The sequence below is a fragment of the Malaclemys terrapin genome, chromosome 10 (assembly GCF_027887155.1).
Source record: "Malaclemys terrapin pileata isolate rMalTer1 chromosome 10, rMalTer1.hap1, whole genome shotgun sequence".
Lineage (NCBI taxonomy): Eukaryota > Metazoa > Chordata > Testudines > Emydidae > Malaclemys > Malaclemys terrapin.
The window spans coordinates 58,036,916-58,059,296 of NC_071514.1; the positions used below are offsets into that span (position 1 = coordinate 58,036,916).

Here is a 22,381-nt window from a genome sequence, read left to right on the forward strand (position 1 = left end):
TTTCCTAACTTACAGGGGTGTGATAAGGATGAATACCCTAGAGCAGGGGTTCTAAAACGTCATTGCACTGTGATCCCCCCACCCCCATCTGACAAAAAAAATTACTACACGACCCCCACAAGGAAGAACCAAAGCTTGAGCCCACCTAAGACCCACCACCCTGGGTGAGGAGGCCAAAGTCAATGCCCCACCGCCCAGGGCTGAAGTCCTCAGGCTTTGGATTCATTCGCAGGCAGTAGGGCTCAGGCTTCGGCTTCAGCCCTGGGCCCAGAAAGTTTGTCAGCCCTGGTGACCCACAGTTTGAGAACTGCTGTATTAAAGTCTAAAGGTGCTCAGATATATGATGCCCATTACTACACTGAGTACCTTGTATAGTAACTACTGGTAACCATTTTTACTGATGGAAATGCTGAGTAAAAAGTTAAATGACCTATTCAGGGTCCTAGACTCAATGTCAGCCCCAAGATTTTTCTTTTTTTGTCTGTGTGTGTACATGGTCCCAAGCATTGTAATATCTGAGCCCAAGATTCCTAATTCTCATCTCCCTTCTTCCAATGCTTTCCCCTAGTGTAACTATCCAAGCCCTAAAGAAAACTGTACTTACCCCTTCTTTCGTTGGATGGCAGTATAAGTCACCGATGAGATGAATATTAGCACAAGCACCGCTGCTATGGCACTTAAAATTATAGCAACAAGCAGGATGTTTCGCTCTGGCTGTGAAGTATCAATGAGCATTTTCTCTGTAAATGCTAGAGATCCGTTATTGGGCTGTGGATTGATGCCCAGGAGTTTACACATCAGTGGATAAATGTGGATACTGTCAAAGGGCTTAGCTAAGTAATTCTCTTTGAAATCAGGACCAAAAGCTCTGAATATTGTCTTCATGTCCATATCCTCATTGTCAAATCCATGATCTCCTTTGTTAACATATAATATAAACCTCTGGGGGAAAAAAAAAACAACAATCAGTTTTAGCTTTATCTAGTGTCTTTCATCCCAAAGGCCCACTCAAACTTAATATCCCATACAGCAGTCACTTAGGCACTAGTCCTATCTGAAGATGCTTCTGCTTCTGGGGTGAAATACAACTGCTATATAATAGCACACAGCAATACAAACAAACTTAAATGAGGCAGTGAAGGAAAATACAGTAGCCAGCTGAAACTGCAAGGGAATTAAGGGAGGTGGAAGGCAATTTCAGTAAGAAATGTGTGAAGAAAAGCATTAGGTTCAAGAATGTGCTTTTGTGTTAGCTAATTGATGCATTAGATTGGTGTAACACTGAGCTTTGACAATTCCCGCTCATGTGTCTCTTTAGATTTTCCAGATAACACCCCAAAACATCCACTTTCTTTGTTTTATTAAAATATGGAGCCAAAATGTTGTCGTAACTCTGACAATGGTCAATACACCTGATTCCCCTCTGGATGCTAAGGCCAGATTGTGCCTTGATTTATGCAGCAGGGCAAGAAAGCAAGGAGCACCTTATGCTTCCTTGTGCTGGTTATCCAGGTCATGGGAAGGACAGCTGTCTCAATGGGGCTGCTACATTGGCTTCCACCCAGCTGTTGGAGTGGGTAGAGCCTTTGCTCCTGCCCTCACAATGCACTGGCTTGCATAGCTATGTGGGCACAATGGGGAAAATATGCTGTAGCAGGTATAGGTCATCTCCAGGGGAAGTATCTGCACAGCTGGGGAACTGGGAGGCAGATTGTGACTCTGAAAGTCACAATCTGCTTCCTAAAGTGCTCCTGGAGCAACACAACAATGCTCCGCCTTCTACTGGAGGCTTATGGGAAAGCCACAGATGAGCTAACTTGTTTTAATATTAGGGGATTGTGATAATGCAGGACATGTAAGATTGCCAAAAATAACAGTGGTGTGAGTATCATTCCACCAAACCTTTGCACTCTATTACTGGGTTTATGGCTTTAACCTGATTCCATTTATCTTGATATGCAGAAAGGGTGACTTCCTAGAAAAATCTTAGGAAAAGGTGGTTTGCATTCTTAAAATACTTGCAGTGATCCATTGTAGAAAATAGGTATTGCTCCAAAAATGTTATAGTGCAATTTACCAGAACTGTAATACACAAAGATAACAACAAATGTTAAATAGTCTAATCCAAATCTCCCGTCTGATTTAAATTCTAACCATGAGCAGTCAGCAAACCTTAGGAACTGCCTCACTGGCCACTGTACATCCCCGTTGCTCCATAAAGTAGCTGTAGGCTCATTATTTTGGCTCAGATTAAGCTGACCAAAACTTCTGAGGACAAAACTGGAAGTTATAGTGTAGATTATTGAGTGTTTGTCTACCACTTATAGGACAAGCTCTATAGCTTTTTATCTCCCCCAAATCTGTCATGTAACTATCAGCCCAACAGAGGGGAAAAATACTCGTTATATCAATATGGGCAAATGGATACTCATTGCATAGAGGTATCTATGTGGGGAAGAGAATGACAGTGTTTTTGCACAGCGACTGAAGGAAACTCTATTTTAGCAACAGGGAAGAGCTGATCCCTTAGTATGTCTTTTTAGAGTCAGGGAAGGGATATTACTTTCTAGAATTCTGAGGATGATTTTTCAAAGTCCAATGGAAACAAATTACTCACAATTATACAAAGTGGTAATCTGAGGCTCAGAGCCATTAAGCAGGTCTCCCAAGGTCTTTCACACAGCAAGTGAGTGGAAAAAGAGAATAGAACGTGAGATACCTGATTTCCACTGCATTTGCTCTCCTCATTAGACTGCCCCATCACACCTACTGTATAAACTGATCTAGTTTTCTAAATAAAAAACTCAACCCCGCAAACTAATTAACAAACAGGCGGTGGTTTGTCTGCTGTAATTGAAGTTACGTTCCAATTTCCTTTTCAGTTGCTCATAACTTTCTCAAACACGCTTCCATGTGTGTCCACAGTGAAAAGGAGAGCGGGCGAATCCCCAAACACATCATCATTAAAGTTCCACAGCGTCCCCTGCTTCTGAAAAGCGCAAATGCTGGGCTGAAACTTAAAAGAAGTGGCTGAGCTTAAAAGGACAAGAGGGCTGGCAACCCCACAAGAATACACCAAGTCAGTAAGGCTTGCATGGATAAGTGAATAGCAGCAGAAGATAGTTGGAAGGGGGAGCAGGGAGGAATAAATACACCAGGGGGAAAAGTCCATGAAAGAAAATGGCCTCACTTTAGGTACAGAGACCCAGTGCCAGCAGGCAGATAGGTTACCACTTGTTGCCATCATCCATGGGTGGAGGTAAGCAAGAGGGGAAAAGGGTTTGAGCCTCTGACAGGCACTCAGAGGAGTGACCGGGAACTCCGTAGAAGTTACTCCATAAGAGACAGAAATGGTTCTGAGAAGGCAGGGCTCTATGCCCAATTGACAAAGAAGTGGGTTGTAGCTTGAGCTTAGCCTCTTCTGTATGACACTGATGCCTCTGAGACCTCAAAAGTGAAACCTTGTGGGTGGGAAGAAAAATTGCTGCTGCTAGCGCAGAGAGCCCATTCCACAAGCATGCAGGTCTATTGCTAAGCAAGCCGTGAATGAAATTAACAGTGGTTTAAAATAGTTCGTACTCCTTTTAAAAATGTCTGCCACAAGAACAATGAAGACAAAGTTTGGATAGCTGTCACGTGGTGATGGATAGTTTATAAAAGAGATAAGGAGCAGTCTAGGGATTACATGGGACATCTGAGCATAAAGAAATCAGGTGTGTTCCTACTTAATATCTTTAGAGCTACAAGAGCAGAGTATTAATGAAATGTTCAGCTAGTACTAAAGCTGGGGGAGGCATGGTGAGAGGAGATAAATAATGCAAAAGGGATCTGAATAGACTAGACATGTGGGCAAAGTAAATAACAGTGAGATTCAAGGTAGAAAAATGCAAATAAATACATTTAGGGGGAAATAACCCCAACCACACATGCTGCATGAGAAGGAGAAACCTGGAAGGCAATAAAGCCCTTGGCACGATAGTGGGCAGTAGGTGAGGTAAGAGTTTTCTGTGTAACATGGCAGTAAAATACAGCTATGGTTGTCACATTCAAGGGCTCCATATGGCATGCAGAGGGGTGCTAGTTTCTCTCTCTGTACAGTTCTTGGGACAACCACATCTAAAATACTACTTTTGGTTGTGGGCACCCTATGATCAGATGCTGAGAAATTGGAGGGGGTTCAGGGAAGGGCTCTGAAAGTGAGCATGGCGCTGGAGGGATTGATCACAATGAAAGGAATACGATAATTAAATGTTGGTTAAAGTAGGCTGGGTAAGCGACAGCTAGGATTGTTGGTGGAGACATAGTTGTCTAAAAATACCTGGCACATGACAATACAAGGAGAGAGAATTTGTTTAGGATGGACCAAATAAGTCTAATTAGGAGTAATGGGATGAAATTGCCATTGAACTTCCTGACAGTGAGGTCTGTTAGGTTGTGGAATAGTCTCCCAAGGGAAGTAGTTCTGTCACTTGGACAATTTCAGACCAATCTGGATTAGCTTAATAGGTCTTTTCTCTCATTAACTTCTAAAGTTCCAAGTTTGATTTAAGGTCTGCTGAGGTCAATGAAGCTCTTTCAGTTTGCATCACAGAGGTTGTGGCCCAGGAAGCTCTGCTTCATGGGCATATTCTCCCATTCCACTCAGCCCAGGAGCTTAGCTGTCAGCCTTGGGAAATGGATGAGTCTTAGCCAAGCTGTGCATATGTAGCATTTTCTCTTCTGAAGAATATTCAGGATAAATTCATAGCTGTCCTGAACTGAGCTATCTATAACTGAGCCTCCTTAACAACTGTCTAATTGAAATACATTAAAAAGTCATAGAGAAATCCTAATGCACGTGCACGTCCACATTAAAAAAATCATAACTTTCAATCTTCTTAACTGATTGATTTACTTTTTAAGACTCAGAGAGAACTACAAAGTGGTCAAGTGTGCAGCTTCTAGGACCAGCTGTTTTGGAATTGCATGGTCACAAAAATTTTATATGAATGTGTGGAAAAATTGTAACTTGTTCATATGTGCATAACTCAACTAGAGTTCATCCAGTTCCGCTCAAACTTTTCCAACAAATGCAAATTTGGACTATGACCAACACTGATAAATTTCTACATAAAATAGATTTATTTAAGAAAATAATAAGCATGGGAGGTATGCATGTTGAAAGTCTCATCTTATTAAGTGATTTGCACGTATAGTACTCCCAATCTGAGGCTTATGCAAAATTAGTCCTCTACAATTCCACCTAGGATAGTAAAAACAAAACAAACAAAAACAAAAAACACCCAACCCTCATTTTTATAAAGAATATTTTTAAATAGGAACGTCTAACTGACACATTGCAGAACTCCAGCAATTCATCTGAACCCAGATGGCTATGCAATTGGAGTTTTAGTTAATGGGAGTTTTATTCTAGTCCTCTGAATGAGGACGGAAGTCTTTGGCTCATAGCAAGTATAGTAGTGAAGAGATGATATCCATGGATGAAGATATTGTTTCTCTTAGAGAAAAGAATGATAGTTTTAAAAACAAGCTCCCTGAAAGTGCATGGTACTGTAGTAGGATGAGAGAAAAAACAAAATGCTAGGGAATGTGTGTGATTTGGGTTTTGTAAAGGATCGTGTCCATGTAGTTAATAGTGTAAACTTTCACAGGAAATGAATTTGATGTGAAAATCTGTCAATCATTTTATGTTCTTAAACCTGCAAACTTATAGGTGAACACGGTGTCTCACCGGAATCCTTACACTTGCCTGTATTTTGAGATTCAGCTATGTACTATAGAAGACATGGCATTCAGATGCCATAACTTATTAACATGAAGTTGGAAAGATGAATTGAAGATATCATTCTTACTGGCCTTCCTAGAATAAAATGCTGGCTGAATATAAACTTGACATGCATCCGACGAAGTGGGCATTCACCCACGAAAGCTTATGCTCCAATACATCTGTTAGTCTTAAAGGTGCCACAGGACTCTCTGTTGCTCATAAACTTTACTGGAACTCATTTAGGGCCTGATCTGAAGCTCACTGAAATCAATGGTGGGATCTTGGGATTTTTTTTTTAAACCCTTCAGACTCCCTTTTCACCCTGTTTCTCTAAATGAGCACCTCAAAAGACCAGGCATTTTAAATCCCCCAAATGGCTTAATGTTTTGATTGTCCACAAGGTTCCATTTGTCATAACTATAAAGGGAAGAGTAACAGCTGTCCTGTGTACAGTACTATAAAATCCCTCCTGGCCAGAGACTCCAAAATCCTTTTCCCTGTAAAGGGTTAAGAAGCTCAGGTAACCTGGCTGGCATCTGACCCAAAGGACCAATAAGGGGACAAGATACTTTCAAATCTTGCGGGGGGGTGGGGGAGCTTTTGTTTGTGCTCTTTGTTTGGGAGTTCGTTTGCTCTTGGGACTGAGAGGGGCCAGACATCAATCCAGGTTATCCACATCTTTCTAAACAAGTCTCTCATATTTCAAACTTGTAAGTAAACAGCCAGGCAAGGCGTGTTAGTTTTCCTTTGTTTTCTCAACTTGTAAATGTACCTTTTACTAGAGTGTTTATCTCTGTTTGCTATACTTTGAACCTAAGGCTAGAGGGAGGTCCTCTGAGCTCTTTAAGTTTGATTACCCTGTAAAGTTATTTTCCATACTGATTTTACAGATGATTTATACCTTTTTCTTTAATTAAAAGCCTTCTTTTTAAGAACCTGATTGATTTTTCCTTGTTTTTAGGTCCAAGGGGGTTGGATCTGTATTCACCAGGAGTTGGTGAAAGGAAGGAGGGGGGATGGTTCATTTCTCCCTGCTTTAAGATCCAAGGGGTTTGGATCTGTATTCACCAGGGAATTGGTGAAGAGTTTCTCAAGGCTTCCCAGGGAAGGGAATCCACTTGGGAATGGTGGCAGCGGACCAGATCTAAGCTGGTAGTTAAGCTTAGAAGTTTTCATGCAGGCCCCCACATTTGTACCCTAAAGTTCAGAGTGGGGAAGCAGCCTTGACACCATTGGTCAGAGGTTTTAAGGCAAGTGAATTGTTCCAAATTCCAAACCAGAGTCCTCAAAGCCTGCTAAAACTCAAAAATTCATTAAATAAAATGTGTGGGGCTCATGTGGCTTCATGGCAAAGCTTAGGTGGCACACTCGATAAGTCTGTTTTTTAATATGGGCTCCATCGTTTCACAGATTTCAAGGGACCATTTGATCATCTAGTCTGACCTCTGTATAACACAGACCAGGGTATTTAACTCAGTTACTCCTGTATTGAGCCCAATTACTTGTTTTTGACCAAAACATGTCTTCCAGAAAGGCACCCAGTCTTGATTGGAAGACATCAAGAGACGGAGAATCCATCTCATCCCTCAGTAGCAATGAAAATGTTCTGTTGGTGTAATTGTTATTATGCATCCGAAAAAGTGGGCTGTAGTCCACGAAAGCTTATGCTCTAATAAATTTGTTAGTCTCTAAGGTGCCACAAGTACTCCTGTTCTTCTTTTTGTTATTTTCCTGTAATTAACAGGATAAAATAGTATGTACATATTTATTTATATAGTAGTTGCTCTTAGGATCCCAGTCATGGACCAGCACCCAATTGCGCTAAGCACTGTGTAAACGCCATGTTAACAAAAAAGAAGTCCCTACCCCAAGAAGCTACAATCAGTACCATAGGCTAATACATCCTTATTCAGGATGTGGTAAAAATACATGTTTTATTTACCAGCACTGGAAATTGCTGAATTTATTATGGAGCAAAACCAACACCAATTACAACTTGTGAATAATACTGTAAAGTGACTTGTCTGTGGAATCTTCTAAAGGTTACTCTGTGGCTGCCAAGAAACCTGATTATGGTTTTAGATTCAGTAATGAACTTACCCCATTAACACTATAACCAGGGTCACCATAAACAAGGATTGGTAAAACTCGTTCATTTTTCGCATAGTGGAAGTGTTCAGGAAACTCTTCTTTTTTATACACCTTTAGATGAGGATGAGCATTCTTCAGTGCCTGATATAGTTCCTCTTCTTTTCCTACTTTGGGGGTTATCATCCCAAAGCCACCATAGTCCAGTATGTCAAACTTGACCAAGTTGCTGAATTTGATGTAGTTGGACAATAAGATCTCCTGTACTTCAGGTTTCTTCTTTACTGTGGTCATACCATGATCAGATGTAATGATGACATTCAGCTTATTCTTCAGGTTATGTTTCTCAATAGCTTCTACAAGGTAGCCGATGGTCCTATCAATCTGTTGAATGATAATCTTCCTGTCTTCTGTTTCAGGGCCCTTTGCGTGCCCCACTTTATCAGGTTCTCCATAGTAAAGTGTGACAAAATCAAAGTTCTCTTTGGTAAACCAGCTCATAACCATATCGATGTTTTCTCTCCACTCTGTCTCATTGCTGTCAGGATGATCAAATGACTCTACTAGAGTTCTGTCGACCGACTGCCCCTTGTAAGTGGCACCACCGCCAGGATAATGGAATGAGGCTGTTTTTTTCCCCTGAAAAATTGAATAGATGGAAGGTGATATTTGTACTATTAATAACAGGGCAAAATCTATAACGTCAGTTACTTCTGACAGCTGCGTACCATACCTGTATATTAAACAGATTTCAAAACATAAGAGCTAAGTGTAGTGTATGAAATATAAAATGCAAGAAAATGTAGATGAGCATAGCTCTTAGGACAAATACAAAGCATATATCTTAAAAATAACATTTAACATAATTTGATGGCATATGTGAAATAAACTTGCAGTCTCATCTTAGTTCTTAAGGGATGAATGATGTGTAGATTGGCTGTATATATCCACTCTCAGCCCTACTTCCTCTCTACTTGTCCCCCAGATCCTCACCAAAATATCACTGCTATAGATACCATTGGAACATTGGTGGTAGACTCACTATGAAATGGTAAAGTTACATAGAAAACCAACTATCTTCTCTCTCATTCCCTCTATCCAGAGTTACCCCATTCAAAAAAGGATTGAAGCATGTTGGCAGTGCATCATGAAAGAAGCTCGTGCTGCAACGAGGAAGATTTCAGGCTGTACACCTGGAGCCATATTGACTGAAAAATGTTAGGCATGAAATATATCTTTAGTGAATTATGTGCACATCTGGATGATAGAATATTAGTGTTTGCTATTCAAGGAAACTAGAAATATTGAAGAACAAAACTAGAAGGGAGAGTGAGAATTTGGATTGGGTTGTGCAGGAACATTGACACAGGCAGAGAGAGATTGGGAGTTGAGAATTATAATTAGGAAAAGGTCTAAACTGATGACTTTGGATCTGAATCCAGATCCATCTTGGAGTTTTTGCCAAGTTCAGAGAGATTTACTTCTAGAATTACCTGATTGCCCTTTTAATAGTGGTAAGCTTGCATCACACAACTGGATCCAGGAAGGTCAACCCCAAATATTCAACATTCATGAGTCAGGCCTCCCAAAATCATTGGACTAATAAAAATCATAAGTAATGTTGGTTTCTTTTCATTTGTCTTGTGGTTCTGAAGCAATTGGTGTTCATGTTTTCCAGCTTTCCTCTGCCACCTTGAGGACTAGAAATTGAATCTTTAATGAAAGCAGAGATTGTCATGAAATAACATGATACCAGAAGTTGGGGTTTTAAGAAAAGCACAGGATAACATGAAAGACACAACAGGTCACCAACCAAAGTTCATATTTACAGTGAATATGACTATTGGTTGGTGGCCTGTCTGCAACCACATTACATATTATATATTCTTTCTTTCTCCTCTCACAGCCTCAGGGCATAGAGTGTCCATGTTTTCTCCCACTTATTGGGAGAAACCACTTGTGCTGGTTTGTTCAGGCTTGCGTGTCATGTTGATGGATTTGGCTTCTCTCTCTATTTTGCATAATATTTCTTTAGGTTACCTACTTTTTCTCTTTCCAAGTGGTATCTGTATTATCACTTGCCATGGAGGTCATGTTGGTGGCAATCTTAAAACCTGTTTTAAATATGGCCACTGTAATTATCTTGCCATATTTGGTGCTTTAGATTGGTTTGTTCTACTTAGAATTTCCGTTGTTGCAAGAAACTCTTTCTAATGGACTCTGAACATCTTCCGTAGGCATTTACTTAGAAATTGATAAGATCAACTCATTCTGATTGTTCATTTCCATGACTCTGCTCCAGAAAGTAGGACACAGATGATGCTGGTGTTAAAAATTTGAATTTTTGGTGACAATACCAATTTTTCCAAATCTGTTCAACTTTATTATATGGCACTATGAATTATTTATATTGATGCTGTTGGTGGGCATTCTGCTTTATAGACATCAAAGAAAACATGTTTTCCCCAACTCGAGGAGCTTTCAATATAAATGGTCAGAATACAGACAAAGGAAGGAGGAAGGGAAGCGCAAACAAGCAAAGGGATTGTGCGGTATATTTGGCCACAATCTGATTAGCTCAAGGTCATTGGATTTGTTTTTATGTTTAAATTATAGTGTGAGATAAATTTAAATGATTATAAGGTGAAGCATGTGAGCAGGGATGGATTCTGAGGGGTGAAGGTGCTTTCTGTACATAGTGCTTACTTATCTCCAATAAACATGGCCCTTCATCTGTGGGGCATGCAATATAATTTGAGGAGATGCATTATACACATGTAAGGGTGAGCCCTGCTCTAAAGCTCCCAGACTTTAAACTCTCATTCATTCCACTGAAATCAGTGGCAAGAGTCCCATTGACTTCAATGAGGTAAGCTCAGGACCAGAGTCAACAGCGATCTGCAATGAAGGGCTAAGTGAAAGAAGTGGGTGTTAAGGAGGGATTGGGTGGTGGAGAGACAGGCGCATGGCACCTGGGAAGTGGCGGGGTGTGGGAGGGGAATCTTCAAGTCACCACCTGCCTGTTGCTGCAAGAGAAGTGGGGGCCAACCTCTTGTGCTGGGATCAGCACATTGTCAGCATTTCATTTATTATCCATTGGGCTATTTTCCAAATAAGCTGGAGGCCTCAGAGCTATTAGGGTCCCAGTCACTGATGGGTTTTGTGTGCATTATAGTGAGTTTCAGCACTTTAAAAATGCTTTACAGAGCTTAACTAATTAATCACATGAGCAGTTGATCAATACATAGTATTATCTCAAATTTACACACCAGGCAGAGACGTTAAATGTCAAGATCATGACCAAGAACTAGGATTAAAATGCAAGTGAGTCTCTTGCCTTTCAATTAGTCTAAATCCACAGGCCCATGCGGCCACTCAAGCTAGTGAGCTACTCCTCCTTGTAGCCTGTTTCATTGACCGCATGCTGGGTAATAACACAAAAGGACTCTATGCTTGTAAAACTAAACTGGCTCTTTATTAACAGAACTGTTTAAAGCGCTGCTGCAACTGCAGCTAGCACTCTAGCCATGTGCACATAGACGGACTTCCTTGTACCGCTTCCAAACTCTTTTCTTCTGCAACCTGTGCTCCTTCCTTCTAGTGCCATGCAGGTTACCACATAGCCAGGGGTCACAATGGCTGCTCAGCAGGGAAGCCTGCTCAGCTGCAGGCAACTGGCTGGAGGCAGCTTACAGCATCCCTGGCTTCTTTTTAGAATTGGTTGGAGGCTCTCCCAGAATTCAAGGGACCTTGGGGTCATAGATTTCATACACCGAAAAGTCTGTCATGGACCAGTGTTAGGGAAGAGGGTTGTGAGGAACCTATGGCTTCTGGAAAAGTCATAGTCAAAAATTTGCATCCCTTGCAATTAGTTTACCATCCCAAGGTACTCCCTCTTTGTAACCAAAAGGGTCAGAAACATATTCTCAATTTAGTTACTCCAGCTGTCACCTGTGTAACTTCTTGAAATCACTAGTGATATAGAGAAGTAAAATGGAGCTACACACTGGAAAACCAGGCTCACTGGTTTGTTATGAAAATTGAGATTAGCCAGGATATTTCTAGGTCCCAAAAATCAGGGGATGAGAAGAGGCAGAAAATATGGCTCTAATTATGCAGAAAATATCAACTGAAGAAGGAACAAAAAGCAAGCAGCACATATTAAATAAGAATTTTATCAATTGCACTGCCAAAGGGCTCAGATTTCATTTTTACACACACACATATGGCACATGAAGTATATTTTCATTGTTATATAATTAAAGACCTTTGATCCCTGCAATTTATTTGACATTTCACTGTGCTTCAGATTTTCTTACTTGCTTGGAGGTCACCATTGGCATGGTAATTCCCTAGTTGATTTTAAAGAACCCCAACCCAAAATGTGAAATAGGCTTTTGTTTCTGCCACTCTCTGATTCACACTCTTGTACAAACTCTCAGATTATACTGGAGAGAAGTCGCACAAGACCCTGTACTTATTCCATTGAGCATGTTCATAATGCGATATTCTGATATGATGCATGTCCTGGAAAGCTGCTGAAAATCAAGGTTCTTTTAAAGAAACATGTTGCTGCCAAGTTAAAGAAGTATGGGCTGGATGAATGGACTGTAAGGTGGATAGAAAGCTGGCTAGATCATCGGGCTCAACGGGTAGTGATCAATGGCTCCATGTCTAGTTGGCAGCCGGTTTCAAGCGGAGTGCCCCAAGGGTCGGTCCTAGGGCCGGTTTTGTTTAATATCTTTATTAATGATCTGGAGGATGGTGTGGACTGCACTCTCAGCAAGTTTGCTGATGACACTAAACCAGGAGGCGTGGTAGATACACTAGAAGGTAGGGATCGCATACAGAGGGACCTAGACAAATTAGAGGACTGGGCCAAAAAAAACCTGATGAGGTTCAACAAGGACAAGTGCAGAGTCTTGCACTTAGGATGGAAGAATCCCATGCACTGCTACAGACTAGGGACCGAATGGCTAGGTAGCAGTTCTGCAGAAAAGGACCTAGGGGTCACAGTGGACGAGAAACTGGATATGAGTCAACAGTATGCTCTTGTTGCCAAGAAGGCTAACGGCATTTTGGCCTGTATAAGTAGGGGCATTGCCAGCAGATTGAGGAACGTGATTGTTCCCCTTTATTCGACATTGGTGAGGCCTCATCTGGAGTACTGTGTCCAGTTTTGGGCCCCACACTACAAGAAGGATGTGGAAAAATTGGAAAGAGTCCAGCGGAGGGCAACAAAAATGATTGGGGGTCTGGAGCACATGACTTATGAGGAGAGGCTGAGGAAACTGGGATTGTTTAGTCTCCAGAAGAGAAGACTGAGGGGGGATTTGATAGCAGCCTTCAACTGCCTGAAGGGGGGTTCCAAAGAGGATGGAGCTCAGCTGTTCTCAGTGGTGGCAGATGACAGAACAAGGAGCAATGGTCTCAAGTTGCAGTGGAGGAGGTCTAGGTTGGATATTAGGAAACACTATTTCACTAGGAGGGTGGTCAAGCACTGGAATGCATTACTTAGGGAGGTGGTGGAGTCTCCTTCCTTGGAGATTTTTAAGGCCCGGCTTGACAAAGCCCTGGCTGGGATGATTTAGTTGGGAATTGGTCCTGCTTTGAGCAGGGGGTTGGACTAGATGACCTCCTGAGGTCCCTTCCAACCCTGATATTCTATGATTCTATGTCTATTTTAAAGTGTTTTTCTATTAAATGCAGTGTTAATAGCTCATTTTTGAGGTGTAGCCTATAGGTATAGGTACATAAGTCATAGGTATGGATTAAGGTAGTAATACAAAGGCTTACATGTATTGAGCCTGTAAAGACAATATCTTAGCGAAACTAACTAAGGCATAAGCCCCAAAAAGCCTTAGCATAAGCAGCTAACCAGTGATACCTTAAGATCTAGGGTTACTCCTGGTTAGCTGCATATGCTAAGGCTTTTGGGGTCTTATGCCTTGGTTAGGGCTTGTCTACTCTTACTGTGCCGCTGTAGTGCACATTGAAGATGTTACCTATGCCAATGGGAGAGCTTCTCCCGTTAGCATAGGTAGTCTACCTCCCCGAGGGGCTCCAACTATGTCGATGGGAAAAGCCATCCCATTAACATAGCGCTGTATACACCAGGGATTAGGTTGGTATAACTGCATTGCTCAGGGGTGTGGATTTTCCACACCCATAAGCAATGTAGCTATAGCAACATAAGTTTGTCATGTAGACCCAGGCTTGGTTTGGCTAAGCTATTGTCTTTGCAGCTTGAGACATGTAGGCCTTCGCATTACTGCCTTAATCCATACCCACGGTTTACCTGTAGGCTATTTCAGATTAGACTAGCACATCATAAACCACCTATGAAGTTAATTCTCACTGGGCAGGAGGAACAGCATGTCTAAATTGTCGAATTATGACAGAGCATTCTTTCTGCTATTGGAAACTGAGGAACAGTTCCCTGAATGTTTGCCAGTGGCCTGCCACTCATCTGGTAAGTAGGTTTGATCTTTAAAGGCCTGATCCAAAGTGCATTGAAGTCAGTGGAAAGGATCCCACTTATTTCAGTGAGCTTTAGATCACAGATTTTATGGCCAGAAGACCGTGATCATTTAGTCTGATCTCCTGCACCTACCCAGGCAATAGAATTTCATCCAATGATTCTTGAACTGAGTCCATCAATTTGTGGTTAAATTAGAGAAGATATTTGAGAAAGAGATCATACTGGAAGACTTCAAATGATGGAGAATCCACCATATCCCTTGGTAAACTGCTCCAATTACCTTCATTGTGAAAAGTGTACACTTTAGTCTCATTTAGAAATTTGCTGACCTTAGCTTTTCAGCCTTTGGATCTTGTCTGCTGTTTCAAAGAGACCTCTGGTATTGGAGACCTGTATGAACTAGAAATTGTCTATTATGTTTTGCCATTTGCCTCTTAAGCCCATGAGGAAATGTACAATTTTGTGATGTACAGAACCTCACAGAACTGCTATAATAGGGTATTGGCTTTCTATGAGATCATTGCTTTAACCTTATCCCCAGTTAGACTTTTTAGCAGTGGGGAAAAGGCAGTGGAACAACTGAAAGAAAATGATCACAGATCAAATTTTTCTCATTTACACTCCTGTGGAGTTGCTCCAGTTCTATGGATGTAACTGAGTTTGGAACTGTGACTAGGCCCATAGGCCTCCTGCAGGAGGCCTCATGGTCCTGCCACACTCATCTCAGGAAAGGAACAGTGGAGATAAGTCCTTCAAATGGCCTAGAGAGGCTGCAAAGTGCTAGCCAACCAGAGAGGCTACAGAGAGCAGCCAATCAGGACCCAGGAGGGCCATATAAAAAGGAGATGTAGAGCCAGAGACAGGCAGTTCCTTGCTGGAGCCAGAGGAGTGCATATGGTGCTCCTGGCTGGCCAAAAGGAACTGCAGCACCATGGACAGCTCACTGCCAGCAGGGACCAGGGCAGTGAGGAAGAGCTCCTGGCTGCTGCTGGGCCTGAACATAGAAGAGTTTGGTGAAGTAGTTTTAAGGCTAACAAAGACCTATCAGCATATTGTCTTATGTATCCTTTGCGATCCCCTAGGTAGGCATGACTTAGTCTGGGTGTCCCCTGTTCTCTCTGGGCACTGAGTTACAGCTTGTTTGCTGCAGAGCCTGGCTCTTAAGTTAGCCTCTCTTGTGTGCTGACTCTGTGTCCTTGTCAGCTTCCAGCTAAGCTGACCACCTTCCCCTTTCATTTCTGCCAAGGGCACCCTTTTAACCCCTCAGGTTCTTTGATCTCAGCCTGAGGCTGAGAAGAGAAAAACCTCCTATTTTGGATGGTTCTTCCCCCAATTGATGGCCCAGCCATTTTAATTCTTTTGAAGTAGGTACCTGAACCTCCTTTGATTGAATTCTATGCATTTGGCCAGGCAGCAATACAAATTTGAATAGGGGAAAAACAAAGTCAAACCCAATATTCCTAAAAACATCATATGGACACTTTCCCGGTTAGTCACAGGCTTTGAGAACCGAACCTGTGCCTGTCTGGCAGCATATGACAGTACACAGAACTACCACTAAGCTCCCACCAAACTAGCTTAGCTAGCCTCCAAAATCAGCCCCCTTGACACCAGTTTTATTGAACCGTGTCCGAGACCGAGGGAGTAGGGACTGAGGAATAAAATGTTAATAAAAAGGGGCCACCTGGGATTCTCCACTATGAGGGTGGAGATCCAGGTTTAGTTACTGTTCCCAGGCATAGAACACTGTTTAGCAGTGTGATAAACTCAGGACAGACGGCTACAAGGGGGCGGGGGTGTAGAAAACAGTCCCAGAAGGTTAACAGGCCCTCCTCCCTATCAACTGAGGAGGGGTGATTACAGGTCAATCAGGTTCATCTGAGGAGGGGTTACCAGAAATCAATTCGGATCAGCTGAGAGAGCATTACCTGAGGTTAATTAGGAGCAGCTGATTCCAACTAAGGGCTGCCTGAGACCTTTTTAACCTCTCCCCTGTTGGGGGGGGGGGGGAACAGTAGGAGTCAAGTTGCCAGTAGACTAAGAGCAGCAAGCCTCACCAGGAGGGGAGGCTGCATTTCCTCTCATAAGGGAGACAAACAAACCCAAAAGACCGGCTGAGAGAAGGAACAGACTGCCCCTTTGCAGCCAAGGGGGACTGTTTTACCCAAGCCCGTGTCGCCAAGGCTAAAAACAGCTGAGGCTGGTGAGACAGAGAAGGTGCCTTGCCACAGCAATTAGAGCAGGAGCTGGCAATCAGGACTCCTGGGCTCTGTCACTGTGACCTTGAACATGCCCAGTGAATGAGTTTTCTGTGGTCGAAACATTGAGATTTTGAGGGGAAGTGGTACGAAACAGGTGACAATGAGGAGTCGGTTATCTCTCAGGGCTGTTGTAGATTCTCTTTCCTTCTCCTGCAGAGAAGTTAGGGGGAAAACCTACCCCCATAAATAATTTATAGTATTTTGATTTAATTAAATGACTTTCAAACTAGCACTTAATTTTTTTTCTCCATTGACTTTAATTATAGATTATTAGCCTGAGGCTCATAAATCTGAAAAAAATGGTTTCTGGTGACATTCTTTTCTACATCATTTAGGATTATCGAAAGGTCAAAAATAACTTCAAAGTTAATTTTACAAAGAGAAACACCACAGAAGGCAGAAGACATATCCTAGTTAGTAATATCATTAATGAAAGAATGTTACAGAAATAATAGAAGAAAGTATGATCAATACAGTACCAGCTCCAGAGCCAAATTCCAGCAGGCTGTATGTACTGCTTAGGACCAGAAAAATCAACTGAGGAAGCAATGGCTGAAACTCTTTTTCACTGAAAAATGCAGATTTGGATTGGCCATGTTTTGCAATGTGTGGCAAATTCAGTTTAGTTTAGTTTAATCTCCTTCCCACCCAAATTCTAAACCAATCAAAATGTTTTGTTTTGACACTGACAGATTGAAATCTTTTGTTTTTCTTTCAATTCAAAATGACTTTTGTTTCAAAACTTACTTAAATTTTATTAAAAAAAGAAAACAAAACCGAAACAAAATATTTCACTCGACCTTAAATTCCTCCCCTCACACAAACTTTTTGCCCCAAAATTTGAAAAAATCCTTGTTTTAGGTCAGCCCAAAACAATTTCCCCCCCAATTATTTTTCTTTTCAGCTCAGCCAGGAACCAAAAAATCAGTCATGCACACAGCTCTACTTCAGGTTGCTTATACTGGCTTCAAGAATGTGGAAGTTGTTGTTGTATTATGATCATGTTTAAAGGCCCTGAGATGGGTGCCCCCACAGTGCTGGACACCATACACATGCAGCAAGAGACAGTTTCTGCCCAAATAGCTTGCAATCTAAACAGATATGACAGGAGAAAAGGGTGGGAGGGGAAACAGAAGTACAGAGAGTGGAAGTAACTTGCCCCAGGTCACAGCAGAGATGGGGATAGAACCCAGGTGTCCTGACTCCCAGTTCACTGCCCTGTCCACTATGTCAGTGTTTCTCAACTTTGGCTGCTTGTCCATCCTTTTATTCAAAATCAAAAGATTTTCACAATCTTCCCCCCCTTCACATTTACTATACAAGTATGAGTGAAAAATGTCACAATGCTAACTCATTTGTGTGTTTTGTGTTTAGAAGCTGACCTAGAATAGTTGACTTTGAAGGGTAGAAGGATGCAGGGAGTGGGATTTTCTTTGCTTTTTATGGTAATACAATTTCAACGCCTCATGACCCACCTGGTTGCTTTTTGCAATACCTCTGGGGGTCTTGAACCACTGCCCTAGACCTCACTGCCTCCCAACTTGCCTTAGAGTGGGTGATAATAATGTGACTAACTGGCTTCATATACTTTTTTGTGAATGTTTTGAATGCAATTCTCTGTAGCCTAAGAGGTTGAAATCATATTGTGGCCAAATCCTTTTAGAGGAATTCCTCACATCCCTAATTTCAACAAACAGTTTAATAAAACACTATGAAAATATCATGCCCAAACAAGTGGGTATTTACTGTTCTTTCCCCCATTTTATTAACATAATCAACTTTATTAGCAGCAATCAATTTACAATATTGTTGGTTTTATTGGGACCATTATTTTCTGTTACTGCTGCATTCCTTTATTACAATGATCACAGCTATTCCAGTTATGTTTATTATTCTTGAAAATGCTTGTGCATGATGACTTTTTGTAGTCTGTTTCCTCAGTATAAGGAGTTTGGGACTCAGTGCTACTTTTGCACTTTCCTTTGCACTCTGCTTTCAGTACAAAACCCATTGAATTGAACCTAGAGCATCAGTTTGGGCTTCATTACTGTTCCACGTTGTGTCAAATCCGTATCAGCTCTCTTGCTGTGTGAGGGTGAATTTCTTTGTTTAAAAAAAAGCTACATTTTCCATGGGAAACAGAATTACCAGAACAGAAATATCTGAGGTAATGTAATTCAAGAAAGGCCATATAAGGGTATTCTAGAGTGTCATCCTCCTTCAATATTATGGTTTAATGCTCTAGCTCCTCATTCTACCATTCCATTGATTTTTTTTTTATTCCAGCCTTTTCAACATACCTCCAGTGAAATAAATCTCTCCTCAAATTTCCCTTCAAGGTCTTTTAACAGTGGATCGATTTTATTAATTTTTTAAAACTTGTTTATTACTCTAAAACCTAATATTGATGAGTTGACATTTGTCAACATTTAATTTAATTACCAACAGTCCAGACATGCACAGATGGTTTAATATTTTAAAACGACAATGGCCTGTAATAGTTCTTTGTATTCATCTAGGCACTGAGTTAGGCTAAAATAGGGATGAGGGACTTTGATCTGGGAACCTCAAATTGTTCTGTGGACACTAATGAAATAAGATTCCAAAGATCCCTGTGACCAGATGAGTCTTAACCATATGCCATTTACAAATTGGGAAACTGAGGCACAGGATGCGTAAATGACCTCTCTGTGTGTTTGTTGCTCTCTTGTGCCTTATTGAATTCAGCTTGTGTACAGTCTCTGGGCAGGAACCATCTCTCGTCATGCTATTGTATGCCACCTAGCATGTTATTGGATGCTCAAACCCTCCCTGCCCACCCTCATTCTTCCCGATTTAAAAATTTGCCCAAGGTCAGCCAGTGTGTCAGTGGAGAGGAGAGAATGCAGCACAGAAATACTGACTGCCAATCCCCGATTCTAATCACTATGAAATTTTGTTCATTGCTGACATTGATTAGACCAGACTTCAGCAGGGAGCTAGGTGACTCAGGGGATCAGTAATGGCATATTAAATCTTTTGCCTCAAGGTTAAAAGCCTAAAGTCAGCCAAGACTGGTAGTGGCCAAAGATTGTTTGTGCTTCACCTCTGCTTTTGCATCCTCCCACCTCTAACGGGGATCCCACCAGATTGGGGTGGGGGCTCTGCATCTTGGAAGAACAAACTTACACGTATGCTGCAGACTTGTATTTATTTACATTTACACACACTGAGAACTGTGGTCCACACATTCTAGCTACTATTGATAATTCCCTGCCATTGGAGGGGCCTGGAGTGCTGGTGGCCCCTTGGTCTTACTTGTTGAGTCCCTGATTAGTCTCCTTAGTTCTGAAATGCTTTGGTCTAACTCAAGTCTTCCTGTAGGGGTATGTGGGTGAAATTTAATGACCCGTGACATACAGGAAACCTGACTAGATGATCTGATGGTCTCTTTTGGCCCTTAAACTCTATGAAATTTTAAACTACCAATATCAAAACTCCATTGTCGCTATACCTCAGCCATCCTCTCCTCTGTAAACCCAAGCCTCAAAGCCAGGCAAATTGAAACTTAAACCATCTTCTTCTTCCAACAATTAATCATCCTTGCAATTTTCCCCACTTCTCAAATTCTTGGGGAAAATGGATGGACTTCATCTTAAATCCTAAAACCATCCAATCCAGCCTATTTCAGCCCAAGGCAGGAGGAGTGAATTCCAAAGCTGTATGGCCTCCACAGAGGACCAATAGGGCTCCAGGTAGATCTTCAAACTAAACAGTATGGTATGGGGAAGTGTCACAGAGTGACTGGCCTCTTTAAGGGATGGGGGGAGTGGGAGCCACATTTGTGCCATAATCAATTAGCTGCTTCCTAGCCCAAAGGGGCTGAGGACAGAACTCCAGGGGAATGAGCTTGGGTGCTTGGTGCTCTATCCTAAAGCCAGAAAGAATCCCGAAAGTGGCTAGGAACGGAGCCAAGAGTAGCTCCTGAAGGGCAGAAGAACCTTTTTGTTCGTTGGGACTTCTTAGTTGGACTCTTGCTGGAAGGGATTACGTTTTGTATGTGACTTGACCGGAGGGCTAAGCCAAATCTCCTGGTATATTTCTCCACATATCTCCACATTAAATCCTGGTATATTTATTGAAAAGATGAATCCCTTTTCTGAATAAATTTCTTGGTTCAACCAAACCTCTCGTTTCTGGTTAGACTATGTTGAAGGATCTTGTGGCATTTGTGAATTGGTGCCCCAGTGTAGGCGCACTTAATAATGGCACTCTTTCACAAAAGGCGGTTGGGTGATTCAACCATTGCTCTGATATCCTCCACCGAAAGCATACCAATTATCCTGCATTGTGATAGAATGTTGGCAACATCATTTTGATAGAAAGAAAACATTTCCGCTTTACTAAAGATTAATTCATCAATCTCCACAAAGTTGCCATAATGGACCAAGGAGTGCAATGGATTTCTTTATGGTGAATTCTGTCCAAGACCATGTCCCCGGCAGCCCATGCAAGTAAAATTTTGATGAATAGAGTTCTCATGCTGAGTTAGTTGGCCTGCAGCAATCAGGTTGCTGTAATTGTAAACAACAGTTCTTTGGTTTGTGGAAGAATGCTTGCAATCTGCTATAGGGTAACTGTGGAGTTATTAAGAACCAGATGCAGCAATTTAACATTTACCTGCCAGATGAGTGATGAGTCACCAATTCAGATGTCAGTCGTGTTCTTCATTAAATGTGCTTGCTGAACAATCACTTATAAACTCAGAGGAAAGGGAGGGGACAGAAAAAGCTCAGATTATGGGTGATGGGGGTAGAGCGGAACAAATATGCAAAAGTGTAATTGGCAATCAGACAAATGCAAGGAATCAGACACAAATTGCAAACACCAGAGGAAATACGGCACAAAATCCTATAAAATGCAACCCCAGTGTAAGATAAAGATCTTTAGGGCCATATTATTAAAGCCTAACACAAAACAAGTGCCTGTCAAAATGCATGTGGAGCACTGTGCTGTACAAACTTACTGTTGCAAACACAAATACCTATTAGCTGGTAATTACATACACCAATGGATAAGCAGGCAGCTATCCTGTTTGCATATGCAAATATGGCTTTCTGCAAGGACAAAGGCTACATGCACATTGTAATGTTCTTTTGTCCTTTTGGTTTTGTATCCTATGAGGATATTGAGCCTGATTCAAACCCCACTGAAGTCAATGGAAGAACTCCCATTGACTTCAGTAGGCTTATCGATTTCTTTGGATGTGCCACCAGCACTTAGCTGTGAGGTGCGAAACAAGTCACTGATATAACCACTGCTTAGCTAACATAGCTTCAGTGTTGCTTGATGTAGTACTGTCCATGTTCCATTCAAGCAAAGAGATTAAGTTACTAAAATGAAAACCAAAGTACAGGTATCGTTATATAGTGTCAAGACTTTCTATGGTACCTGATTCTGAGCTGTGATCCATAATGGCAATACCCCATTGTCCCACCACTCTGTCTTGTTTTGGGTTGCCTTATGAGAAAACTTCCTCAGGGTCTCTGGGTTAAACATCAGATTGTGAATCACTCCATGATCTTCAATCCAGCGACCTGGAATGCAAAAGAGGATGAGACAAGAGATAAACATGGGGGATGTCCCTGAAAGGAAATAAATAAGGATGTCACATAGGTGTGATGTGGCAGATCCTGGAAACACAATGCAGTCTTGAACGAGCTCTTTCCAGATAAATGGATTCAATTGTTCCAGCTAACTGGGAAGAAGTATAAGGAAAAGATAGGGCAGGGGTAGACCTTCCTG

At 41.7% G+C, this 22,381-nt stretch overlaps 1 protein-coding gene across 1 annotated transcript in view; it reads right to left on the reverse strand.

The window, feature by feature from the left end:
• Positions 1-600: 600 nt before the first annotated feature.
• The window catches only part of LOC128844521 (ectonucleotide pyrophosphatase/phosphodiesterase family member 7-like), a 44,985-nt gene continuing 23,204 nt past the window's right edge, over positions 601-22,381 (reverse strand). Inside the window, exons 2-4 of the mRNA XM_054042317.1 lie at positions 22,028-22,173; positions 7,868-8,494; positions 601-942 (exon numbers count right to left, since the gene is read on the reverse strand). Of these exons, the coding sequence (XP_053898292.1) occupies positions 601-942; positions 7,868-8,494; positions 22,028-22,173 (1,115 nt within the window). The remainder of the gene's footprint in view (positions 943-7,867; positions 8,495-22,027; positions 22,174-22,381) is intronic.